Source organism: Lipophrys pholis (genome assembly GCF_963383615.2).
Source record: "Lipophrys pholis genome assembly, chromosome: 20".
Lineage (NCBI taxonomy): Eukaryota > Metazoa > Chordata > Actinopteri > Blenniiformes > Blenniidae > Lipophrys > Lipophrys pholis.
Window position 1 is genome coordinate 16,280,526 of NC_137648.1, and position 20,824 is coordinate 16,301,349.

The following is a 20,824-nucleotide window of genomic DNA, read 5'->3' on the forward strand; positions in this document are numbered from 1 at the left end:
GCGAGGGCAATTCGCTGATCAATTTTCTGCCCCGGGAAAAGAGGATACTTGCTTGGAACAGGGCAATGAAAAAAAAAAAAAAAAAAAAAAAAGATTGAGGGTGAATTGAGCCCGGCTGTGAATGCACTTTGACTTGTTCAATACAGTCCTATGGTTCCTGCATCACACAGCCTTCCAGGCAGCGGTAACTTGAGACATGGCACCTCTCTTCTTTCCCCTCCTCCTGAGGGGCTACTGGTTGACGAAGATAATACCAGCCGAGGCGCTTGCGGCTTATATTAAAATGACCTCCTATGACATTACACTGCCAGAGAGGTCTTGGCACTTTAATAAAGTCTAGATGCCATTTATTTATAATGCATGGGAGAGAGAGGGGAAAAAAAAAAACAAATGACATTTGGCATGCAGAGCCAGGCAAGTGTTATCTGGTTGAGTTGGGTCTGGATAAAGTAAATTAATATGCCCACCGCATGGCAATATAGCCTCAAGCAATTGCTTACCCTCAACCCAAAGGGGGAAAAAAAAAAGGTTAGTCAACAATAGTTGAGTGATTGTTTTGGAGAAGATTGGAATCAGAAATGAACACTTGGCACCAAGTTCAGGGATGTACAGTGAAGAATGAAACAATAGGCAAAGCAAAGCATTGAGCATTCATATAGCTGCTCTGTGATTGTTTACTTACTGACTGGACCAATGTTATTAGGGATACCTGCAAGAGAAAAAGAGAAGAGGATGGTCCATTAATCATAACAAAGACTTGAAGGCAATAACTGCGACTCATATCTTTTTTTTTTTTTTTTTTGGATGCAAGAGTTCTATAGTTCCCCAAACGTGTAATTTCCCTCATGCAAAATGTTGATGATAAATAGGAATATAGAAAATATTTACACTATGACACACTCTGATCCAAGCTTCATTAGGTACGCGCTTAAATCTCACTGTTTCCTCTCTATCATGCTCTGGATCCAACGAGTAGCTTCAGACCCTGTTTATATGACAACGTTTCTAGTCAAAACAATTGTGTTTTTGTTTCTTTCGCGTTTACAACATTTTGAAAACGATGTCCTTTTAGGCTGAAAGGGTGGAAAAGCTGAAAACAATGTAGTTAGAATGCCAGGCCAGGATTTGGTGCTGCTGGGTTTTTTTTGTAATGAAATCACTCACACATGTGCAAAGAACAATAAGTTTTACAGATTTAAGCATGGCGACCAAACAGACATTCGTATGGACAGACGACGAAGTTGGATTGTTATTACAGGCGACTCTCGACTATAAAACTACCAAGTAGTCCCAGGAGATGACACACTGCAGGAAAACACTGTGATTTTTGTTCATTTAGTATTTTCAAAAAGCTGCATTTCCCCCCCGTTTACATAGCGACCAAGTCAGAGTGTTTTCATAAAGTTCCACCTTGGGGGTGGTTTTCAAAAGAAATTGCATTTTCACTGGCTCCAAGCACTGCTGTTACATGAACAGACACTCAGAACGCAACAAAAGTTTTGCATTTTCACTTGAAAACAGAGCCTTACTGTTGGCATTACCCAACATTTCTGAGATCGACCGGCTTGCTCTCTGCATGTTGGTTTATTTCAGCTATTCTGTCGCTGTTTCACATCATAAGTAAATAAATCAGATTCGTTCACCACAGGATAGGATCCAGATTACCAAGCATCTTCTACAAACAAACTAATGAACTTGATGAGATAATCAGTTATCAGACAGACGCACACAGTGCAGCGACTCTGCAATAACGTGGACAATAGACAGGCCATCTAATTGAGAAAGTAAATTAGAAGTACCACAGGAGTTACTTTTCAAGCACTAATTGAAAGTTACTTAAACAACACTAGTTGTATTTCCTGCGATTTAAGGATGTTGTCTGCTGCTTGTTAAACTTTATAGCTCTTATTTTCTCCTGTGATTTTTGTTTTTCTTTCATGTCCCAGAGTAAGTTGTGGTTATGGTCTCCCACCCCACAGGGTTTAGCTCATAAAAGGTAGAAACATCACTGACAATAAATATATATATATATATATATATATATATATATATATATTCCAGTGAACCCACCAGGCCTGTGAAAATCTCTTTTTTTTGTGATTAGTGAACATCAGCCAGCAGTGTTTGTGTTGTGAGGGAGTTGAAACGCAGAATCCTTACCAACACGCACATGTGACATGGATGACAAACTTGCCAAAGGAGAACAAGTCTGATCCTGCTGCCTGCCTGCCTGCCTGTCTGTACGACCACCGCTGAGCAATCTCTTGAGCCAGGCAGCCACTGAGCAGATAATGCAGTCTGTCTCATTCCCATGGTGACCAGATCTCTCCCACACCGGGACGCTGGCTGGCTATGGATCTGAGGACACTGAGGTGCTCACAAGGCTCCTTTCACCAATCATTTCACTATCTAAACCAACCAACAACATCTTGGTTTGTTGATTAACCAGGGCTTTAGGACAGTGAGTGCAAAAAACCCAAAAAGACCAGACAACATGAGGGGCGTGCGGAGTCATAAAAAACACAGGCGCCATATTTCTAGTTGTTCTGTGTATTTTTTGGGTCACGATTCGTCTTCAGAGGAATTTGCTGTCAGGACGTCGATGCCAAGTCCACTTTTTCTAATCATCCGTTTAAACAGGGGCCCTCCTCCTGTTCGCTCTACCCCCTGCCCTCAATAAGGCAGCCTGCCCACAAAAACAAACAACCCCTTCACCGTAGGAAGAGAAGCATGCTGGGCCATACGAGGCATTCGCCCACATTTCTTCCACACAGGAGAAGAGAAAATGAAAGAAAAAGTGCTCTCTCTCTCTCTCTCTCTCTCTCTCTCTCTCTCTCTCTCTCTCTCTCTCTCTCTCTCTCTCTCTCTCTCTCTCTCTCTCTCTCTCTCTCTCTCTCTCTCTCTCTCTCTCTCTCTCTCGTACCTCGTCATCCACACACTGTCACACTTATGGACGAGGAAGCGCAGCGCTGAATTTTCGGTCGGCTCTTTCATCTAATGGAGCCGACACGAAGCATCTCAGAGTGCTCAGGGGAAACATGAGGATCTCCCGAGCGTGTGTTTGTGTACATGCACTTTGATCAAACTGCTGCCATTCAGACCGCCCTCCCTCTGATCTCTGCCTGCTGGTTGTATTTAGGAGTCACGTCTGCGACCGGCCCGAGAGCTGTGACGCGCAGAGAGGCTGCGCTGACACGCGGTGACAGAGTGTAATGGATGTCAGACCTCCGGAAGGGGGGGGGGGGGTGGTTGGTGGGCAGATGCTAACCGGGGGGGATGGGAAGGACGAGGCAAGGACAATCAGAGTCACAATCATCCTGATTGCAGAGTGAAGTTTAATATGGCATTACAGGTTCCCAGTATAGCAGCATGGGAGAGGGTGTCGCTCTGCCCCCATTCACATGTGCAGAAGATCATGTGAAACTTAGAAACAGATCATCATCCCAACAAGTACAACTTCGGTGTAGTATTACTTGAGTCTTAGTTTATCTGAATGTATGAAAGATTACTTCATCAGCTGTGTCTTGGTCTTTAATGGATCACAGTGGATTATATGAAAATAACAGCCAGATGTCCCATTTTCAGTCTTAGCGTTTCATCACAACAGTAACTATGACAAGACTCTGCAGGATATAGAACATAAGATTTAAGCTTAATCTTGTATTTTTCATCTATTTTTACAGGTAATAGAAACAAATCTTTTTTTTCCAAGAAGATGGATGGATGGCATTAATTAGCAGAGAAAGACACTGCAGCAAAGTGCACCAGTGACTCCGTCCAGGTTTGAAATTCCTACCTTTAAAGGTCACTACTTCTTTAGTACTTTCTGATTAAATCACAATAATGCAATGAAAATAAATGATGTTAAGTGACTCAAACCTTATTTGTTGAAGATTTAGGATCCCCTCTATGTTTTTCCTCTTTGAACTTATTACTAAACTAAGTGAGTAAGTGGAGATGGGACATAACCGTCACCATCTTGTCAAACATTGCTACAATGTGTAGAATAATGATAGAATAAAACACACAGGTTTCAGGGCAGGTTCACTGTCACCAGAGCTACATTGTGTTTTTACAGAAGATTTAGTTTCCTTGTACTTTGAAATTTCCTTCGGATCATTATTGAGGCTAACTGAATGAAACGTATGACAATGTGTGGTACCTTGCACTTCCATATGTTTCGTCTCAGACGAATGTCCATGTACTCGCCGTTGTCGATGTTTACAGTGCATTGTTCTCTGCGTGCATGTGTTTTCATTACGAAAAAAAACAAAAAAACAACCAGCAGCGCCAACGTGTGGTCAGGCACTACAGAATTTTGAGCATTTCTGCAGTTTCTATGTAAACAGACATCGCTTTCAAAAATGTTGCCGTGGAAAAGCAAAAAGTTTCTGAAACAAAAGTGCAAGAACGATGTGTCTTCACTTGCTACGTTGTCGTGGTAACGGGGTCCAAAAGTAGGTTGAAGGAAATCCAAGAAAACAGCAGAATTTATTGTGCTAAATTTTCATATAAGTGCAAATTTTTGTACTATTCCTGACTTTCTAATACTTACAGTAAGTGAGTAAGTCCTCTTTGCTTCAACAAAGCACGTTTGTGTCAGGGATTGTTGGAGAATCTTTTTAAAAAGAGAAAAACTGTGCACTCAACGAAAACTACTACAAGACAAGGTCTAGTGATTCATTATTTTTTGTGAATCAAACATATTATTGTTTCGCTAATCTTATAGATGTTCTCAAGCCCATTTCTAACTCGGTCTTGTACAATAAATGTAATTTGATTTCTTTTGATCACTTTTTATTATCATTTTCACAGATGTTCACGACTGCAAAACAGTTGCAGCCATTGTTTTGTCACATGCTGCCTTCCTAATTATCATATTGTCATTATCATATCAAACAATAATCACAAAGAAGTTCTTCTGACTTCTGAACAATCCTTATGCATCTAATCATTCTGCATGGCCGTATCAAACACATGAGACATTAAAAACTTGTAGGCAGACATCGAAGTCAATTTATGGAAGCAAGCTGTAGCCGGGAATACTAAGAGACCTGGAAATGAAAGTGGAAGTGTATCAGCTCAGTGACTGAACTGTAAATAAACAGTAATGCAGTGCTAAAAAGGGGCTTGGTTAAGTAGCTGACAGAGCAATAACACACAGGCACTATCTGCATCCAGTTTTGGAGGACTAGCAGGGGACCTGCTGCATTAAGTGGAAGGGATATAAATAAAAAAACAGAGAGGGGTGACTTGTTCTTGTTATTGTGGCGCACACCTCCATTAGTGAGCATCTCAAAAAAAAAAACTGCAAGTCCACAGTTTGAGCGGGGGGGGGGGACATTCTTCATAACGGTGTTCACGCAGGGAGGAAATTCAACGCAGCAGCTGTGCATGACGCCGCTCGTCCTCAGCTTAATGTCAGACAAACTGCAGCCGACTGGAGGCGACGGGCGCGAAAGTCCATCACGCCGCTCAAAGTCAGATGTTGACATCAGGAGTAACACTTGGCATCACTGAATTCCACACTGTAAAATAGTTGTTATAAGTTTACGCGTGTGGTGTGACGATGTAGCTTTCATTTCCCCAAGCTCACCTTATTTCATCAAGTCTTTACATTAAATCATCTTAATAAAAGAACAAGGGGAACATAAAATAAATATCTCCAGAACAGACAGAAAGAATAGACAATTTGCGTTGAAATAATAAGGTGTACGGAACGACAAGTGTAAAAGTTAGTCCAGTTAAATTTTTTTTTAAACCAAAATAAATTTAAGAAAAAGTTCCTGCAGGAATTTTACAGCTAATCACGTGACTTTCACTGCCAATAGCATGAGCGGTACTTTATCATTCCCTGCAATAGAAATAATTCAACAGAAGAGTTGATGAATTATCCAGAGGGGGGGAAAATCCCCCCCATACTCCATAGTGCACCCTGCACTTACAATATAAATTATCTTTTATACACCAAAGCCTTAATCAGAATGCCGACTGTTTTGACAAATTACACTCAGCTGTCACCAAGTGAGTTCAGGGCCAGATGACCTTCTCTTCAGGTCATGATCCTGAACACCGGTAGCCTGTCAGTGCAATTACTCACCGCCCTGCGAACAACCTGTGGGGCGAGATCCAGGGATCTCATGTCGGGTCATTCGATTAATTTTCAATCACCGTCATTCTCAATCCCCTTCACCTGCCTGGCCGCGCCATTACAGGGCATGGCTGCAATCTAATTCTGTCCTATCGCACAGGAAGAGCATTAGGAGCTGCTTATGTTGACGGCGTGCTCCATTGATTTTTATGTGCCGCGCAGGCATCGCGGCTGCTAGCCACTAGCCGTCGAACATGATCTCCGAGGGCAGTGTGATTCTCCGAATATGATCTGCACACGTGTGTGTGGGGTCAGGTGCATGCGACGCACACACAGAAACAGGAGACATGAAAATAGCGTACGACTCACCAACTGATTTTCAATAAATCGGACTTCACCGGGCAGCGTGGGGTAAACGCTTAGCGCTTGCTGTTGATTCTTTACTGGATCGGTTCCAGTTACGCCGTCAACCATCTGAGACCTCACTAATGGATTATCAGAAAACCATAATAAAGTGTTTTCCTGCTTTAAATCGTCGGCATACGCCTTTTTCTCTTCGCTGAACAAGCTCATCTGCCGTTCATTTACTGACTTGGTATTTTCCACACACTTCCCAGATACCTCTGTGGATGACTGCGTGCGTGCGCGTGTGTCATTACACTGTTTCGGTCACTATCCATTCCTCTCCTGACCTTCAGTGTGTGTCACCTGTTTGTTTTTGGCACTACCGGGACGTCTGCGGAAAGGAGCTTATCAGCTGAATTTCCACCGCAGGCAAAGTTGGTAATTATTTTTCCCGGCTGCCATCATTTTACAGCAAATCCATCATCATCTGGAGCTCTTTGGCCATACAGAGCCCGGTGATAGTGACAGGCATTGCTAACTGGTTAGTAGTGGAAAAAGCTGCCAAAACACAAGAATACAGCATTGCAAGCTGATTGAATTCCTCAGGAGCAAAATTACGGCTTGCCTCGCCGGAGTGCACGGCTTCGCTCGCTCTGTTTCCATGTGTAGATGTGAATTAAAGGTGGCAAGACTTAAAGTGCCCGGGAGCCCGGTTGGAGGGAAGCACAGTTTAAGATTTCAGGGATGGAATGAGGCGTTCGTCGGTGGTGGCAGCAATGGAGGAGAGAGAGAGAGAGAGAGAGAGAGGGGCGGGGGGGTGTATCTGGGAATGGAAGAAACAAATATTTGAAAGAAAGATTACCGTCACAGCTGCACAGAGCCGAGATGTGGAAAAGACAGAGTAAACAAGCTCGGTCTCTGGGGTGGTTGGGGGTGTTGTCGGATATGAGAGAGAGAGAGAGAGAGAGAGAGAGAGAGAGAGAGAGAGAGAGAGACAGAGAGAAAGAGAGAAAGAGAGAAAGAGAGAGAGAGAGAGAGAGAGAGAAGCAACCATGAAACAACGCCAGAAGAAGGGGCGGATGGAGAGGATGGAAGTGGCAGGGGTGTGGAAACGAGGTAAAAAAGAGTGAAAGGATGTAACGCATGATTGCAAAACAAATGAGAAAAGGGGGAGAAAATGGGGGAATTTCAAGCAACTAAAAATCTATAACTATAAAACTATAAATCACAGTAAAATATAAATTCACTTTAAAAAGATATACTTTAGGACAATATACATTTTAGAGCAGGGGTGTCGAACAAAAGGCCCGTGAGCCAAAACCGGCCTGCATCAGCTCCAATCTGGCCAACCACCGAGTGAATCGTAAAAATTTCAAATAAAACATTGTTGTTGTTGCTTTGTTTTTATGTTTACAATTTTTTTAAGAATAGTGGACACAACACAACACTGGGACCCGAGCTGAGATATCAGTGACGCTGTCATGAAACGTAGCAACCTCGTTGCTATCAAATTAGCTTCAAAGCCAAGCATGGAAATCATGCATAATGCAACAACGACAGGAGAAGGTGTCATTCATTAAAAGGAACTTTATGTTGATATTGTAGTCATTTTCAGTAATAATTATTAGTTGTTTTATTATTGTGAAAATATAGACATTTTTATCACATATACAAAGACTACCTTTAAAGTTTGAATTTAATAGTTTCTATGGCACCATTTTACCTGCACGGCCCATCCACAATGAACTGTTGCAGCTCTATAGATGAAGTAAAATCCTGCTTCTCGCATGCATCGAGTAATGTTTTTCATTTTCTGTTGACACCAACAGAAAATGAAAAACTTAATGTGACAACAGTGGAAAGCACAGGATATCTTCCAACTTCCAAAGTCTATTTATGCTTTACTGATACATCAAGATACAATAATTTGATGGCTTTAGTACAGTCCACTGCTGAAGCAACTCTAACTATTGTGAGTCTCTAAAAATAATCCAACAGAAGAGGAAACGTGTCGACTACATGGGGGTAGATTCTCCCCATTGCCACCGGCAGTTCACACCCTGACTAGAAGAATTAATGAGTGGGTGATGTGTAGTGCAGTAGAAAGTAGAAAGTAGAGGCAGAGACCGGTGAAGCAAATCCACCTGCACAAAGCAGGGGTGTGTGAACACGCATGAACATATGGCACAAACTCAATACATATAGTCCTTTTCACTCGGCTTTTTCAATTTATTGAAATTCGAAGAGAAACGGCATAATTACTTATCTAGTTTATCGGGAAAAAAAAAAGACTTTACTTTTTTTAACCAGAAACATCAAGAACTAAGTTTGTTGAAATCGAAAATTAGGGTTTTATTGCCCTATATGGTGTTTTTAAATTTGTGCTTTATTAACCTATTTAGTATGAATTTTCGTGTAAAAAAACATTTCTACAGGCATTTTCATATGTGTTTAGGTCTTACCCAATGCTGAGTAGTATAAGGATCGTATCCCAGTGACCCATATGCATTAATTGTGTTTACACACAAAAGTATAAGATGTATTCTACAGTGGTATTATGGTTCCCAGTGGGAGTTCGTCTTGACATTGAAATACATATACTCCCTCTACACAAGAGTAAAGATCAATCACAGAGCATGTGCATGTGCATGTGCATGTGCGTGTGTGTGTGTGTGTGTGTGTGTGTGTGTGTGTGTGTCCACACTTCCACCATCAACACCTCCCAGTTGGGGAAAGAAGTGGTATCTGGTGTTTTTGCATTAAAGTACGTTCATTAGAAGGGAAAAGCAGCTGAAATAACATTTGTTATTATTGTGATTGTCACCTCCAGATGTGGCAGAGCTTCTTATCTTGCTAATCTGGGGATGATTAGTTGGGCGGGGGCTGCTGCTGATCTCCGTTCCAAGCAGCAGATGAATCATGTCAGAGAAATCCACTGCACGTCTGTGTCTCTCACCGCTTTGATCAAAGGAGATCCATAAACTGGGAGACTGGCTTCAGCTACATCCGAACAAGTGTCTCGTAATCCTGCGTTGACAAGGTAATCTACTCGTTTTATCACGACACAGACAGAACAAATGGGGGCTTAATTTTCAGAAACGTCACGCGTCATCAAGAGAGGAAAAGACATTTCCCCGAGAAATGAAACAATGATGGACTTTTACGTCCTCCTTCTTATGATTGCTAAAGAGTCTAGACGCAGGCAAAAAAAAAAAGACCTTCAATCATTAGTGTCAGAACATGCCACAACAATAGACTTCCACATCAACCATCAGCAAACTAAAGTGTGATCTTTTAATTTTGTTGTAGCCATTCTATTCTATTCTATTCTATAAAAAAGGGCTACAGGTGATTGGTTGGATAGCTTGTTATGGCTGTCATAACAGCTATAATTCGACTCAATGTCTGAACATTCACAAGGCTGTTATGGTGCAGCAAGGCCATACTCCTCTTACATAACTCCACTGCTTATGTCACCATGTAGAGACCGGTCACAACCTCCAATGGTCTCTCTCGCTTCTCCACAAGCGTTTCTTTCACTAGTGCTTTTGCACTTCTTTTTTCACGTACACAGACACAAAAACTTTAGCACAATATACTTTCGTCTATATGAACAGATGGATTTATTTTTCAATTTGTCGGTTTCAGCTGCTTCAGATTTAGGACGAGAAATCATGACAACATCTAACATTGTGACTCCAAATCTGCAGTTTTGTATCGTATAGTGAGGCAGACTCATGGATGTAGCACAGCTACCACCAGCAACCTTTATCCTAATCATAACCCAATCAAAATACATCAGAATATGAGCCAACGATCAACGCCACAGCTGCCTTTGCAGAGTTGGACTCCAAGAAAAAATTCCAGTCAACTTTATTTATGTTGCACATTTGAAAAACAACCAAGGTTGACCAAAGTGCTTTAATGTTCGTAAAGAAAAACAAGCCATGATCTGCGAGGAAATAAACGATGCCATATGCAAACATGTCAGCGTTCAACTAGAATTGAAAGCCAGGGTGTACTTATATGTCTTCAGAAGGCACTTGAAGGGGACAAGACACTGGGCGGTACTAACTTGAACAGGCAAGCGGTACCACAGACTTGGCGCAGCCAAAGAAAAGGCACAAGAAAAGGGTTGGATCTTTGCACTGCTTCGCCCTTTTCTCTCTTTTTTTTTAAAGGATGTCACTTCTGATTTATTGTGCGTGATGCAGCAAAAGTCGGAGACTCATTTGCAGAGACAAAAATCCTCCAAAAATATAACTTCAATATTTCGCAAGGCAAAGGTATAAAAATCCACAATGCAAAATGAAAGTCCAAGGATTGGCTATAAACAAATGCAAAGGGCAATCCAGCAACACGGACATTGTTTTCAAAACGTTGTCGTGCAAACAGAAAACCTTTCTGAAACGACTAGGCAACTTCACCTGAAACGTCATGTAAACATTGGAAATCGACATCATTTAGTGAAACAACTTTATAAAATCCACTCCTAACAGTATTAGACTGCTAAAAACACTGGCTGTAGAAACCTGTCGAAGTCCACACTGAAAGATGATTAAATGAGTGAATACTCTCATTGACAAAAAAGGTCTTGCTGAGTCTGGTCTTAAATGAACTTCTGTGCTCATCTTCATCAGCGATAAAGCATCACGTCAGCTCCTGCACTGGCCCGAATAAATAAGATCTGTTGATAAGAAAAACACAATAGAAGCTGTTTCTAAAGATATTATCTCCACTGAAGGTCTCTTTTTTAGCAGAATATCTAAAAGCTGTAAAACAGATTTGTACATAATTTGCAGGATCGTGAACTGTAGCAGAGCTAATTATGGTTCTGCACAGATGGCACCAACACCTGCCCATTCATGATTTTGGGGCAGACTGGGACAAATTTCATGCCGAGAATTTGGGGTGGTAGTCTTTGGGGAGTGGCGCATTACTTAATGCCCCTGGACCCAGAATCAGAAGCGGTATAAAAATGACAAAATACCCCCATTGGCACATTTAATTTGTGAGAGCTAACTTTCCTCAAACTTTCTCCTCCTTTCATGTACATATTGTGCACACTTTAAGTCTGACTTAAATGTCAAACGATGAAGTTGCTGCATGTGTAATTGACTCGGAGGAAAAACAGGCTCAGTTTGGACAGGCTTTGCTTGCCTTGGTCAACTGCTCCAGGAGCAGCGGCAGCAGCCAGCAAGATCATGATGCTGGTGTCAAATGACTTGCACTCGGTGCACCTATGAAGTGGTAAATGGAGTGGGAGCTTGGCAATTAGGAGGCAAGACGACCAGCAGACTGCAAGCTCAGAAATAGGTGTGCGAAAGCACCTGTACCACCAAACTGTAAATGTCAGATATCGCTGGTAGTACCGTTTGCATTCACACATTGCACCGACTGGCAGGGTCTCACGTTTCCATGACGACTGAGCATGATGACACGGGGAGCACCATGCTGAAGTGGCTGAATGGCAGATTTTTATTTGTAGTTGTTTTCTTTGACCGTGGTTGATAATATGCTCTAAGAGCTGTGCCAGAATTACTGTAAGAGCACCTATCCAGGCCGATTTTGGCGTTTGGAGTTTCCTGGTCACATCTACCCTCAACTGGGTCAACCTAAATACTGCAGGTGTGAAAGTACCTTTGGATGGTTTGTTTCCAACAGAGAATGAACTGTGGGAGTGCACACAGGGCCAGTAGAGGATTAAAAAAAGAAAGAAAAGGACGACTCCTCTCAGTCTCAGCTAGTATGAGCTCTGGAGATTAAGAGTTTGAGATAAGCTGAAGCAGCCGAAGCTTCCTGCATCTTTGAGTTTCGACTGACAGTCTATACATCCGGGACTTCAGCTGAGCAGGCTAATCTCTTTGTTCATACATACCTTCATACTTCATGCACACACATGCAGGGGCAAATAATGAAAAAATGCCAAACTGATGTTATACATTTAAAGTGAACAATATCCCATTCAGGATACATTTTCCCTATTTGAAATCAACTTTTCAGAGGGCACCAGTTAATGCTACCCCCACCCCACCCCCCCCCCCCCCCCCACCCCCACCCCCACCCCACTGTCCTCCTCCGCCGCCGCCGCTGGCTTCTATTTCCCTCAGTGTTTCCAGCCTTACAGTGAAATGAACTGCCACGGTTAATTCTCAAACTGATCCCTCTCCTTCTGTCTCCACAGAGGGAGGAAGCAAGAATGAGTGAGGATGAGAGCGGGGCGGGCGGCGGAGGGTGGGTGAGGGACAAAGATGGAGGGAGGGAAAGTGAGAGAGACAGAGCCACCCCAGAAGGCTGAGTTAGCTGTGACAGAGAGTGATGCCCACTTCCACTCCTTCAATCTCTGCCATCCTTTTCTTTCTTCATCACTTTTTAAAACCATGTTCTTCTTATGCACTCCCGATGCAGCGCCATTGTGAGACGACATATCCCCCCACCCCAACCCCGAAAATCCTCCCACCCCCCCGGATGGTGATTCATCGACCTCCTTATCGCATCAGACGACTTGATGGGCATAGTAAAAAGAAATTAAATCTTAATTAAATTTTCATCTTTGACAAATTCGTCTCTGCAGAGCTGCCATATGCTCACTGGGTTTAGGGGGGAAACACGAAGAGGGGAAAGAAGACTTTTGCAATCGGTGTTGAATGGGCCTGAAAATTACAAAGCAACACAAGGTGCATTTTTCTGTCAGTGCTGTGCATTTTCTTTTCTATTCAGGAGGGATAACCTTGCATTCCTATAGATTTTTCACAGCGTTATTACATTATGGATTTTTCCCCCTCCAAGACAAAGTATAATAATGCACTTTATACCCGGACTGTTTTTCATCACTTGCAGGGCAAAGGGAGATCTGTGTGTGTGCTGAATGTGTGTGTATTAAAGTTTGTGCATGCAGGTTTGGGTGAGCACTTGTGTGTGCCACCTTTTTTTAATAATGTGCTGTCAATCTGAGAACTGGGAATGGCCATTTCACTAACCCTCCCTAAGTCTCATAACGTGGATCCTCTGGGACGGCGAATAAGTCATCACTGGCCGACAGCTGAGAGTCCTGGAGCGCCAGCGGGAAAAGCACAGTGGATGCAATAAGGGGACGGGACAGGATAAAAGTTAGGCTTTTAAATTAATGGCTGCACACTTGAACTTGTAGCCACTCTCTTTTAGCTGATGCATGGGAGCAGCGCCGGCTGCAACATAGCAACACGTTCACGAGATTCTTAGACAATGCCAAAGACTTTTTATACTTCACATAAACGCTACGGCCAACGACAAATCTGTCATTAATTCTGTTAGATGTGGGCTATCGGCAGTTTGTTGGGATCTCACAAGAAAAGTTGCTTCATTGGTGATAAAAGACAATCCTCCTTTGTGCCTGAGCATGTCACTGCAGGTGGGCCATGAGGTACTGTAGTCCCATGGAATCCTACCCCCCCCCCCCCCATTCTCAGGGACACTGACTAACTATTAATTCAAATTCCTAATTCACTCTTTAGTATATCTTATGAGACTGATATAACTGAATTGGCTATCATTTCCTGTTAAACAGGTGGTGCTCCAGAGGTTTCTGATATAGATCAGATTCAATTTTCACGAACATAATTAATAACTATCATTGTTGATCATTATCGATAGCCAAACTGCCAAAACCCAACATAATTGGTGCCCCGTGCCTGAACTGCACTCGATAAATGATACCACGTGATCCGTATGAGGTAAGAAATCCCGACACTTAAATTGATAAAATATCTGGAATTTTTCGCAATTCCTTTGCAAGAGTCACAGAGCATCGCAAACATAGTCACTGCATGTGTGAACCACAGCTTGGAATTTCCTTAATAGGGTTTATGCAAATTAGAAAGGGTGAGAAATGAGTAATGAGCCTTAAACATGTCAGTCTAGTCTTCATCCCGAAGTCAAGAATCTCCAGTCGTTCTGCAGAACTGTTCCAAATCTGTTTGCAGTTTTGTGTCTTCAATTAGCCGCGAGATATCACAGCCCAGTGTAATCGGAGATTATGCCTGCAGGCGCTGAACCTGGATTTTACATTCAAAAATATTATTGAGGGTAATATTGTGTGACGATGTATCCTTTGTCGGTTGTACACTAGGAAGGAACCCAACAGACTTGCAGTTTCCACTTTGACGTCCCTCCAAGCATCAACTCTCGAACTCTAAGGACAAATCATTTAAACTGCTTTCCTCTTTTGTCTTTTTTGAGGCTAAATCATTAAATTATCCCCTGTCCAAATACAGTAGTATCCCACTGATTCTGAGTTGATATAGTGTGGGTTAGATGACTGTTTTATTTATTAATTTTTTATAAACACCTTTATCATTATTCTCTGCTTGATAATTATTTAAATGTTAATTTTCATGACATTAATATTGATTGATAGGGAGGATTTCATATAAACCACTATTCTTCTTTCCTCTCCTGCACAGTATGGTATGTCATGTAATTCTGAATTAGATTTTTATTTTGTGCAAATAATAATAATAATAATAATAATAATAATAATAATAATAATAATAATAATAATAATAATAATAATAATTTCGGTAAATATAACAAATGGATGTAAATATAGATGCTTGCAAAAAGCTTAATGCCTTCTAAACAAAGCAGGTTTAATGTGTGAGTCAATGTACACAACGGGCCTTGTTGGAATAGTGTTTTATTGGTCCAGGAGTTACACTGTTTGGAATGTTTCTCATATTTTTTGCACTTTACTAAATCATCAACAAGCTCCCGAGAAGCTGCATAGCAACTAATGCATTTTAATAGAGGGTGGTGGAGCAAGCAGTGTTTTCACAACTAATATATTTTTTTTAAGGAATTTGAATATAAAGTGTTGCATTAATGGATCTTGCATGAGGCCAAATATCGGCTTTATGTTTAAGAAAACAAATCCCTGCGCTTTAAATCAGGAATATGATAAATTCCCCATATGAGATGCCTCAACAAGACATAACGCAAACAGAGGTTGGCCCATTTACTTCGGATTAAACAGGAATAAATAATTACCAGAAGCTGTAGCTGCACATTAAATCGAATGCATTTTAGGTGAAGCTTGAGCTCATGTGACCAGATGATGATGTTCAGGGGGGCAGCAGCCGGAAACCTTTAATTCTTTTACAAGAAATCAGGATAAACACAAAAAGCTGAGGGTAAAACTTTTTTTTTATTTCACTATTAATAATAATTCAAATTTTTATTTTAAATAAAACACATTTAGTCAATAAATAATGGCGATAGTTAGAATGAAAACATAATAAAAAAAACTAAGCTCATCCTGCCACACAATCGTCTTCTCATCATTCACACCTTATAAGCTTTAAATTATTCCTAACAATGTCTTCTCTCAACAAGAGGGGAAAAAATGCATAATGGAAGCATGGATGTTTATATTTCACCTAATCATCTGAGATCTGAATGTGTGCTGAATATGTGGGCAGTCTCTCACCATTTGTCAAATGCATGAAAGCAAAGGAAAACATAGTTAACAGTCCAGGGTGAGATCACCAGTGTTTAGTGTTAGACGGCGAGATGAAATCATTTGAGACGTGTGATGCCTTGTGTTGTTGTCCTTGTTTCTCCCACTAACACTAAAAACTCCATTAATCCAAGTTCTGATGGCAGATAACAAAAATAAAGTTTTAACTTAATTTCACTGTATTGATTGCGTCTGCAATGCAGCACCGAGGGGAGACGCTGTGGGTCAAACGCACTTGTAGGCCCTTGTTTACGCGACAACGCTTTCTGGATTACAATTGAAAACCTTTGTTTACATGGCAACGGTGCTCGGAGAAACTGAAAACGCAACTCTTTGAAATCGCTCTGAACTCGGCAGAAACAGCAGAAACGTTGAAAACAATGCAGTTAGCATGCCAGGCTACGAGTTAGTGCTGTTGTTTATTTTTGTTATGAAACCCGCAGAGAACAATACGCTACAAACATCAACAATGGCGAGTACGCAGACATTCATATGGACAAATGACCAAGTTGTATTCCTATTACGGTGACGGTCAACTCTTAAACTACCAAGTCCCAGGAGAATATGGACCGGGAGTCATGACAGTCTGTGTGAGTTTGGTTTATGATCACTAATTTCAACAAGCCTCGCTTCATATGATGGATGATAAAGTACTTTTCATGATTTAGAGCGATCATTTTTAATATTCCCAATTTTACACATTTTTGTTAAACCACATTGTGGTCTGGGCTTTGGACAATTTTGTTTCCTTAAAGTGACTAGAAACATAAGCAACCATCCATCCATCCATCCATCCATCCATCCATCCATCCATCCATCCATCCATCCATCCATCCATCCATCCATCCACCCATCGCGGATCCCAGCTGACTGTCACAAAAGAAACACAGGGAGACAGCCACACACTCACATTCCCACCACTGTGTACACTTAGTGTCACCAAACAGTCAATTTAGAGTCAACCTGTGTTTTTAGACTGAAGGAGGAAACTGCAGTTCCCAGAAAAAACAAAAAACAAAAACGTCATCCTTCCTTTTTACTTAGAATCATGGGTTTAAGGCCTCCTTTACATTTAATATACTTCAATAAACAGAGGATCCTTGACACCCAGGAACAGATACCAGATCGTTTCCAATGCTTTTCCTCTTCACCCTCTTGTCTCTTTGAAACTCTCTTAATTGCTTCACTTTGCTTTGAAACGTCACAACTCAATATCTCACTGTTAATGTGCAGGTTGTCAGAACTCTCAGAGACGACACGCAGGATATTACTAATTGGGATTCCCTTTTATTTTTAATTAATTAAACAGTTTCTGCATTATTTTGTCAAACATTTAGATTTTACTCTGCCGGATCATATAGTGAGTCTTGGTTTGCCATGTCACCCATGTTCTTAATAAGCCAGCGTGTCAGTGGTGTGTGTGTGTGTACTCACAGATATTAGCCGTGCCCTTAGGGATGGGCAGGTAGGAACCAGCGCTCCACGTTCGACCCTGGTAGTTCCTCTTACAGCGACCACAGTCGGGCCCAGTGGTGTTGTGTTCACACTCGCAGCTCAACTTCTCTTTGTCATATACACAGCTGTTGGCGTGAAGATTGCACTTGCATCTGTCAAAGACGAGAGAAAGGTGTTCAGGACGAGAAGACTGGTGAAAAAAACAAAAAAGAGAAAGGACAAAGCGCGTCGACATGACTGCATTTTGCCGGCCACGAATAGGGAAAAAGACAGCTTTCGTTTTGCTGGTGACTGAAGGGCAGCGCGTCCTTGACAAGCGGTGGCACTGGAACACAGTCGGAGCGGCTAAAACAGTAGCTTCTTCAACTTCAAGAGATGCCCGTTCAAAAGGAGCCAGGCGGCTGCGCGAACAAATCTGGCATCATTATTTCCTCCCTTGGTTTTTTTTATTTATTTATTTTTTTTAATTTCCCCCTTCTCCACTTGAGAAGGTAGCTCGGTTTTAATTGTCCCACTGGAGGATGCATAATTGTGGTAAGGTCACGGTCGATGGGCGAGGGAAGATCGTCCGGGAGAGAGGGACGAAGAGGGGCGAGGGGGAGAGGCTGTGCAAAACAAGCCAGGTTTAAATTGTGGAACAAGCACTTGGGAGACTGAAGGCATGGAAAGGCTTGTAGCTCTGCACGACAATGAATAGCTCAGAGTTAGCCAGAGGGCGGCATGGAGCAGAGGCACGGCCACCTTCTCTATGACAAATTAATACGAGATGAGATTTCAGAAGCATATTTTTCAGATGGGGAAGAGGGACTCCCTAAAGGTGCACTAAATTCTCGCTCACATTCTGCTCACCACAGCCTCCATTCGACAATAAATTCATTTTCTGCTGTGGCTTGACGATATTAAGGGGATATCTTTCTGTTAAGTGAATTTATGAGCCTCATGCATGCAAAACTTTGAATTTCTAAACTGACTCAGCATGGTACGACTTCCCACACAAACATTGGGAATACTTAGCAATGGTGCATTTTAAGATCATCCTGTGGGTTAATAAATGGTTTATTCGACACTGAAAGAAGAAAAAGAATATAGGACATGTTTTACAACGCATTATGTTGACTTCTTAGATGTCCGAAACAACATGGGGGATTAAAGTGACTTTTATCGGACCCTACAGACTGCACAAAGGGTGATGTACAAACAGAAAGTGCACAATTGCACGCTGTAATCCAATAAACCTGAGAAATGATGATCAAGAAGGAAAGGTGTCATATGGATCAGCTTCATGCCCTGAACTCTACATCTGCAAATTGGTACAAGAACATCTTCTATCCACTGAAGATCCTCCTGATGAATGAAGGAGAGGAAGGAGTATAGTGGGTAGGAAATACTGAGTAGCGGATGAACAACCCCCGTTCACGTTCAAAAATAACTAGTCAATGCAAATGAATGCATGTGAATCTCAATGTGTGAAACTATTAGTTTGCATTACTGATTGTCAGTAAAAAGGACAGAAGGTAACAGATTGTTTCTGTCAAGTGCATGAGATCAAAACAATATAACCGCAATGAGGATGCAGGTTATTATCAGAATGATGACTCTTAGAGAGTTATGTATAACATAAAGAAGGGATGTCGGGGTAAAATAATATTAATTTGACCAAAATAACAAAGAATCACACCCTAACTTTTCTGGAAATGATGAATGTGACACATACAAGGATGTGATGCTGACTAACTAAAATGCAAGGTCATAATGTTTCAAGTCTGCTGGTTGCAGAGACTTCCAATATCCTCTAATTACCACTAAATGCCATGTATTGCTTGTGGATCAGCAGTATTGTGAAAGTATAGGAAGTCTTACAGCCGTCTAAAATCACAACAATGTGAGTTTAGAGTCAATCTCTCAAGTTACAGTCTCAATGAGCGGGAAGCGACAGCTTTGCTTCGCTGATATTTGTTGTACTGCACAATCAACTTAAGTAAATATCCAAACAAGCATCCACCAGAAACTGACCCATATGAGGGGGGGGTTTGTTCAGCTCACGACGACCATCTGTACGCCTGAAAAGGTTGAGTCGAATCTCTCGTCTCGTTTCTTTCACTGGTTGACTTTTTGCCTCTTTGCTTTGAATGACTCACTGTGATGCAACACACCTCTAAAGCCGACACAAGATGAATTATTATCAAAGAGAAAATGTCATGATTCTCCACCAACGCCTGCAAAGGCTGCAAGTGGCTTCAAATAGATTTGATTGGTTGTAAATAACTGGCTCTGGCTATGTTTATCTGTTCTTGTGAACGAACAAACAATCAACAATCAACAACTTGTTTCAACTCTTTAAGAGCACCTTGTCTTTCATTCCCACACCAGAGAAAGTGGGATTTAGAAAAAGGAGAGTGAAAACACATATAAGGTATTCCCCACAGCGTGACCTCTGAATCATCTTATTGTTTTTAAAGAACGTCAACTCAGCAGTTCCAGAACCTGACACTAACCCAGCTACAAACCAAAGAGCTGTGCTGAATGAGGGCATGTAATACATAAAATGGCTAAAAAAACAATAATTGATTTTGATATATAATCGTACCACCAAATGATACAAGCATAATTGATTTGAAGGAAATCTGTAAATAAAAAAACGGACGTTATTGTTTGAGATTTTGGCTTTTTTAACCAACTTTTTTCACATCTTACTAAAATAACTGCCACACATCCATCAATTGTACATTTGCAACTCGGCATTACCAACAAATATACTTTCAAATGATCTTGTGTAAATGTTGCGTATAGTTCAAGTTTAGGATATTGGATTTGTACAGTAAGTAGTTAAAACAAAGACAACCTCTCTGCAGTTTAATCTACGTTAATGCTTTGCTCATGAGCTCCCCAGAACGGCTGAAGACCCACTTAAAGATCTCTGATCGGCCAAAACATCATGGTGAAGCCATTCTCCGGCGGAATCGGTCTCTTTCATGAACGTATAAAAGCAGAAAACCATTGAACAAAAGCTGCCTCTCCGCTCAGAAAGCATTATATTTTTCCTCACAAAAATCTCATTTGGACCACGTTACAAAAGGCCTCTGCTGCCGCCCAAGGTGGTTTCTGACCCTGGTTTGGAAACCATTAGTATTAGTTCTGAGCTCACAATATTTTCAAAGAAGAACGAGCAGAAACTATTTTATTCTATCACCAGCCTCTCTAGGAGTCGGCTTGGAAAAGCTCAACTGTGACATCCTTTAGTTACACCAGATAAAATCTCCAGCGACTCTGGTATCAATATCCAGCCGACACCGAGTTGTAGCGGGATTGTTTGAGGAAAAGTGGCTCCGGCTGAGCCGACGTCCATGTGCGACTGAAATCAAGACAAGATCAGAATCAGTCTGGACACGGCCCCCCGCTCACTTCCCCCCCTCGCTGTGTGTGTGCGAGTAGAGCAGGTA

The 20,824-nt window shown here is 41.6% G+C and overlaps 1 protein-coding gene across 1 annotated transcript in view; it reads right to left on the bottom strand.

Annotated features, from left to right (window-relative positions):
- Positions 1 to 20,824, bottom strand: part of ntng1a (netrin g1a) — a 114,458-nt gene that overhangs the window by 17,234 nt on the left and 76,400 nt on the right. The window contains exons 4-5 of the mRNA XM_080489424.1: positions 17,364 to 17,536; positions 683 to 709 (exon numbers count right to left, since the gene is read on the bottom strand). Coding sequence (XP_080345550.1) covers positions 683 to 709; positions 17,364 to 17,536 — 200 coding nt within the window. The remainder of the gene's footprint in view (positions 1 to 682; positions 710 to 17,363; positions 17,537 to 20,824) is intronic.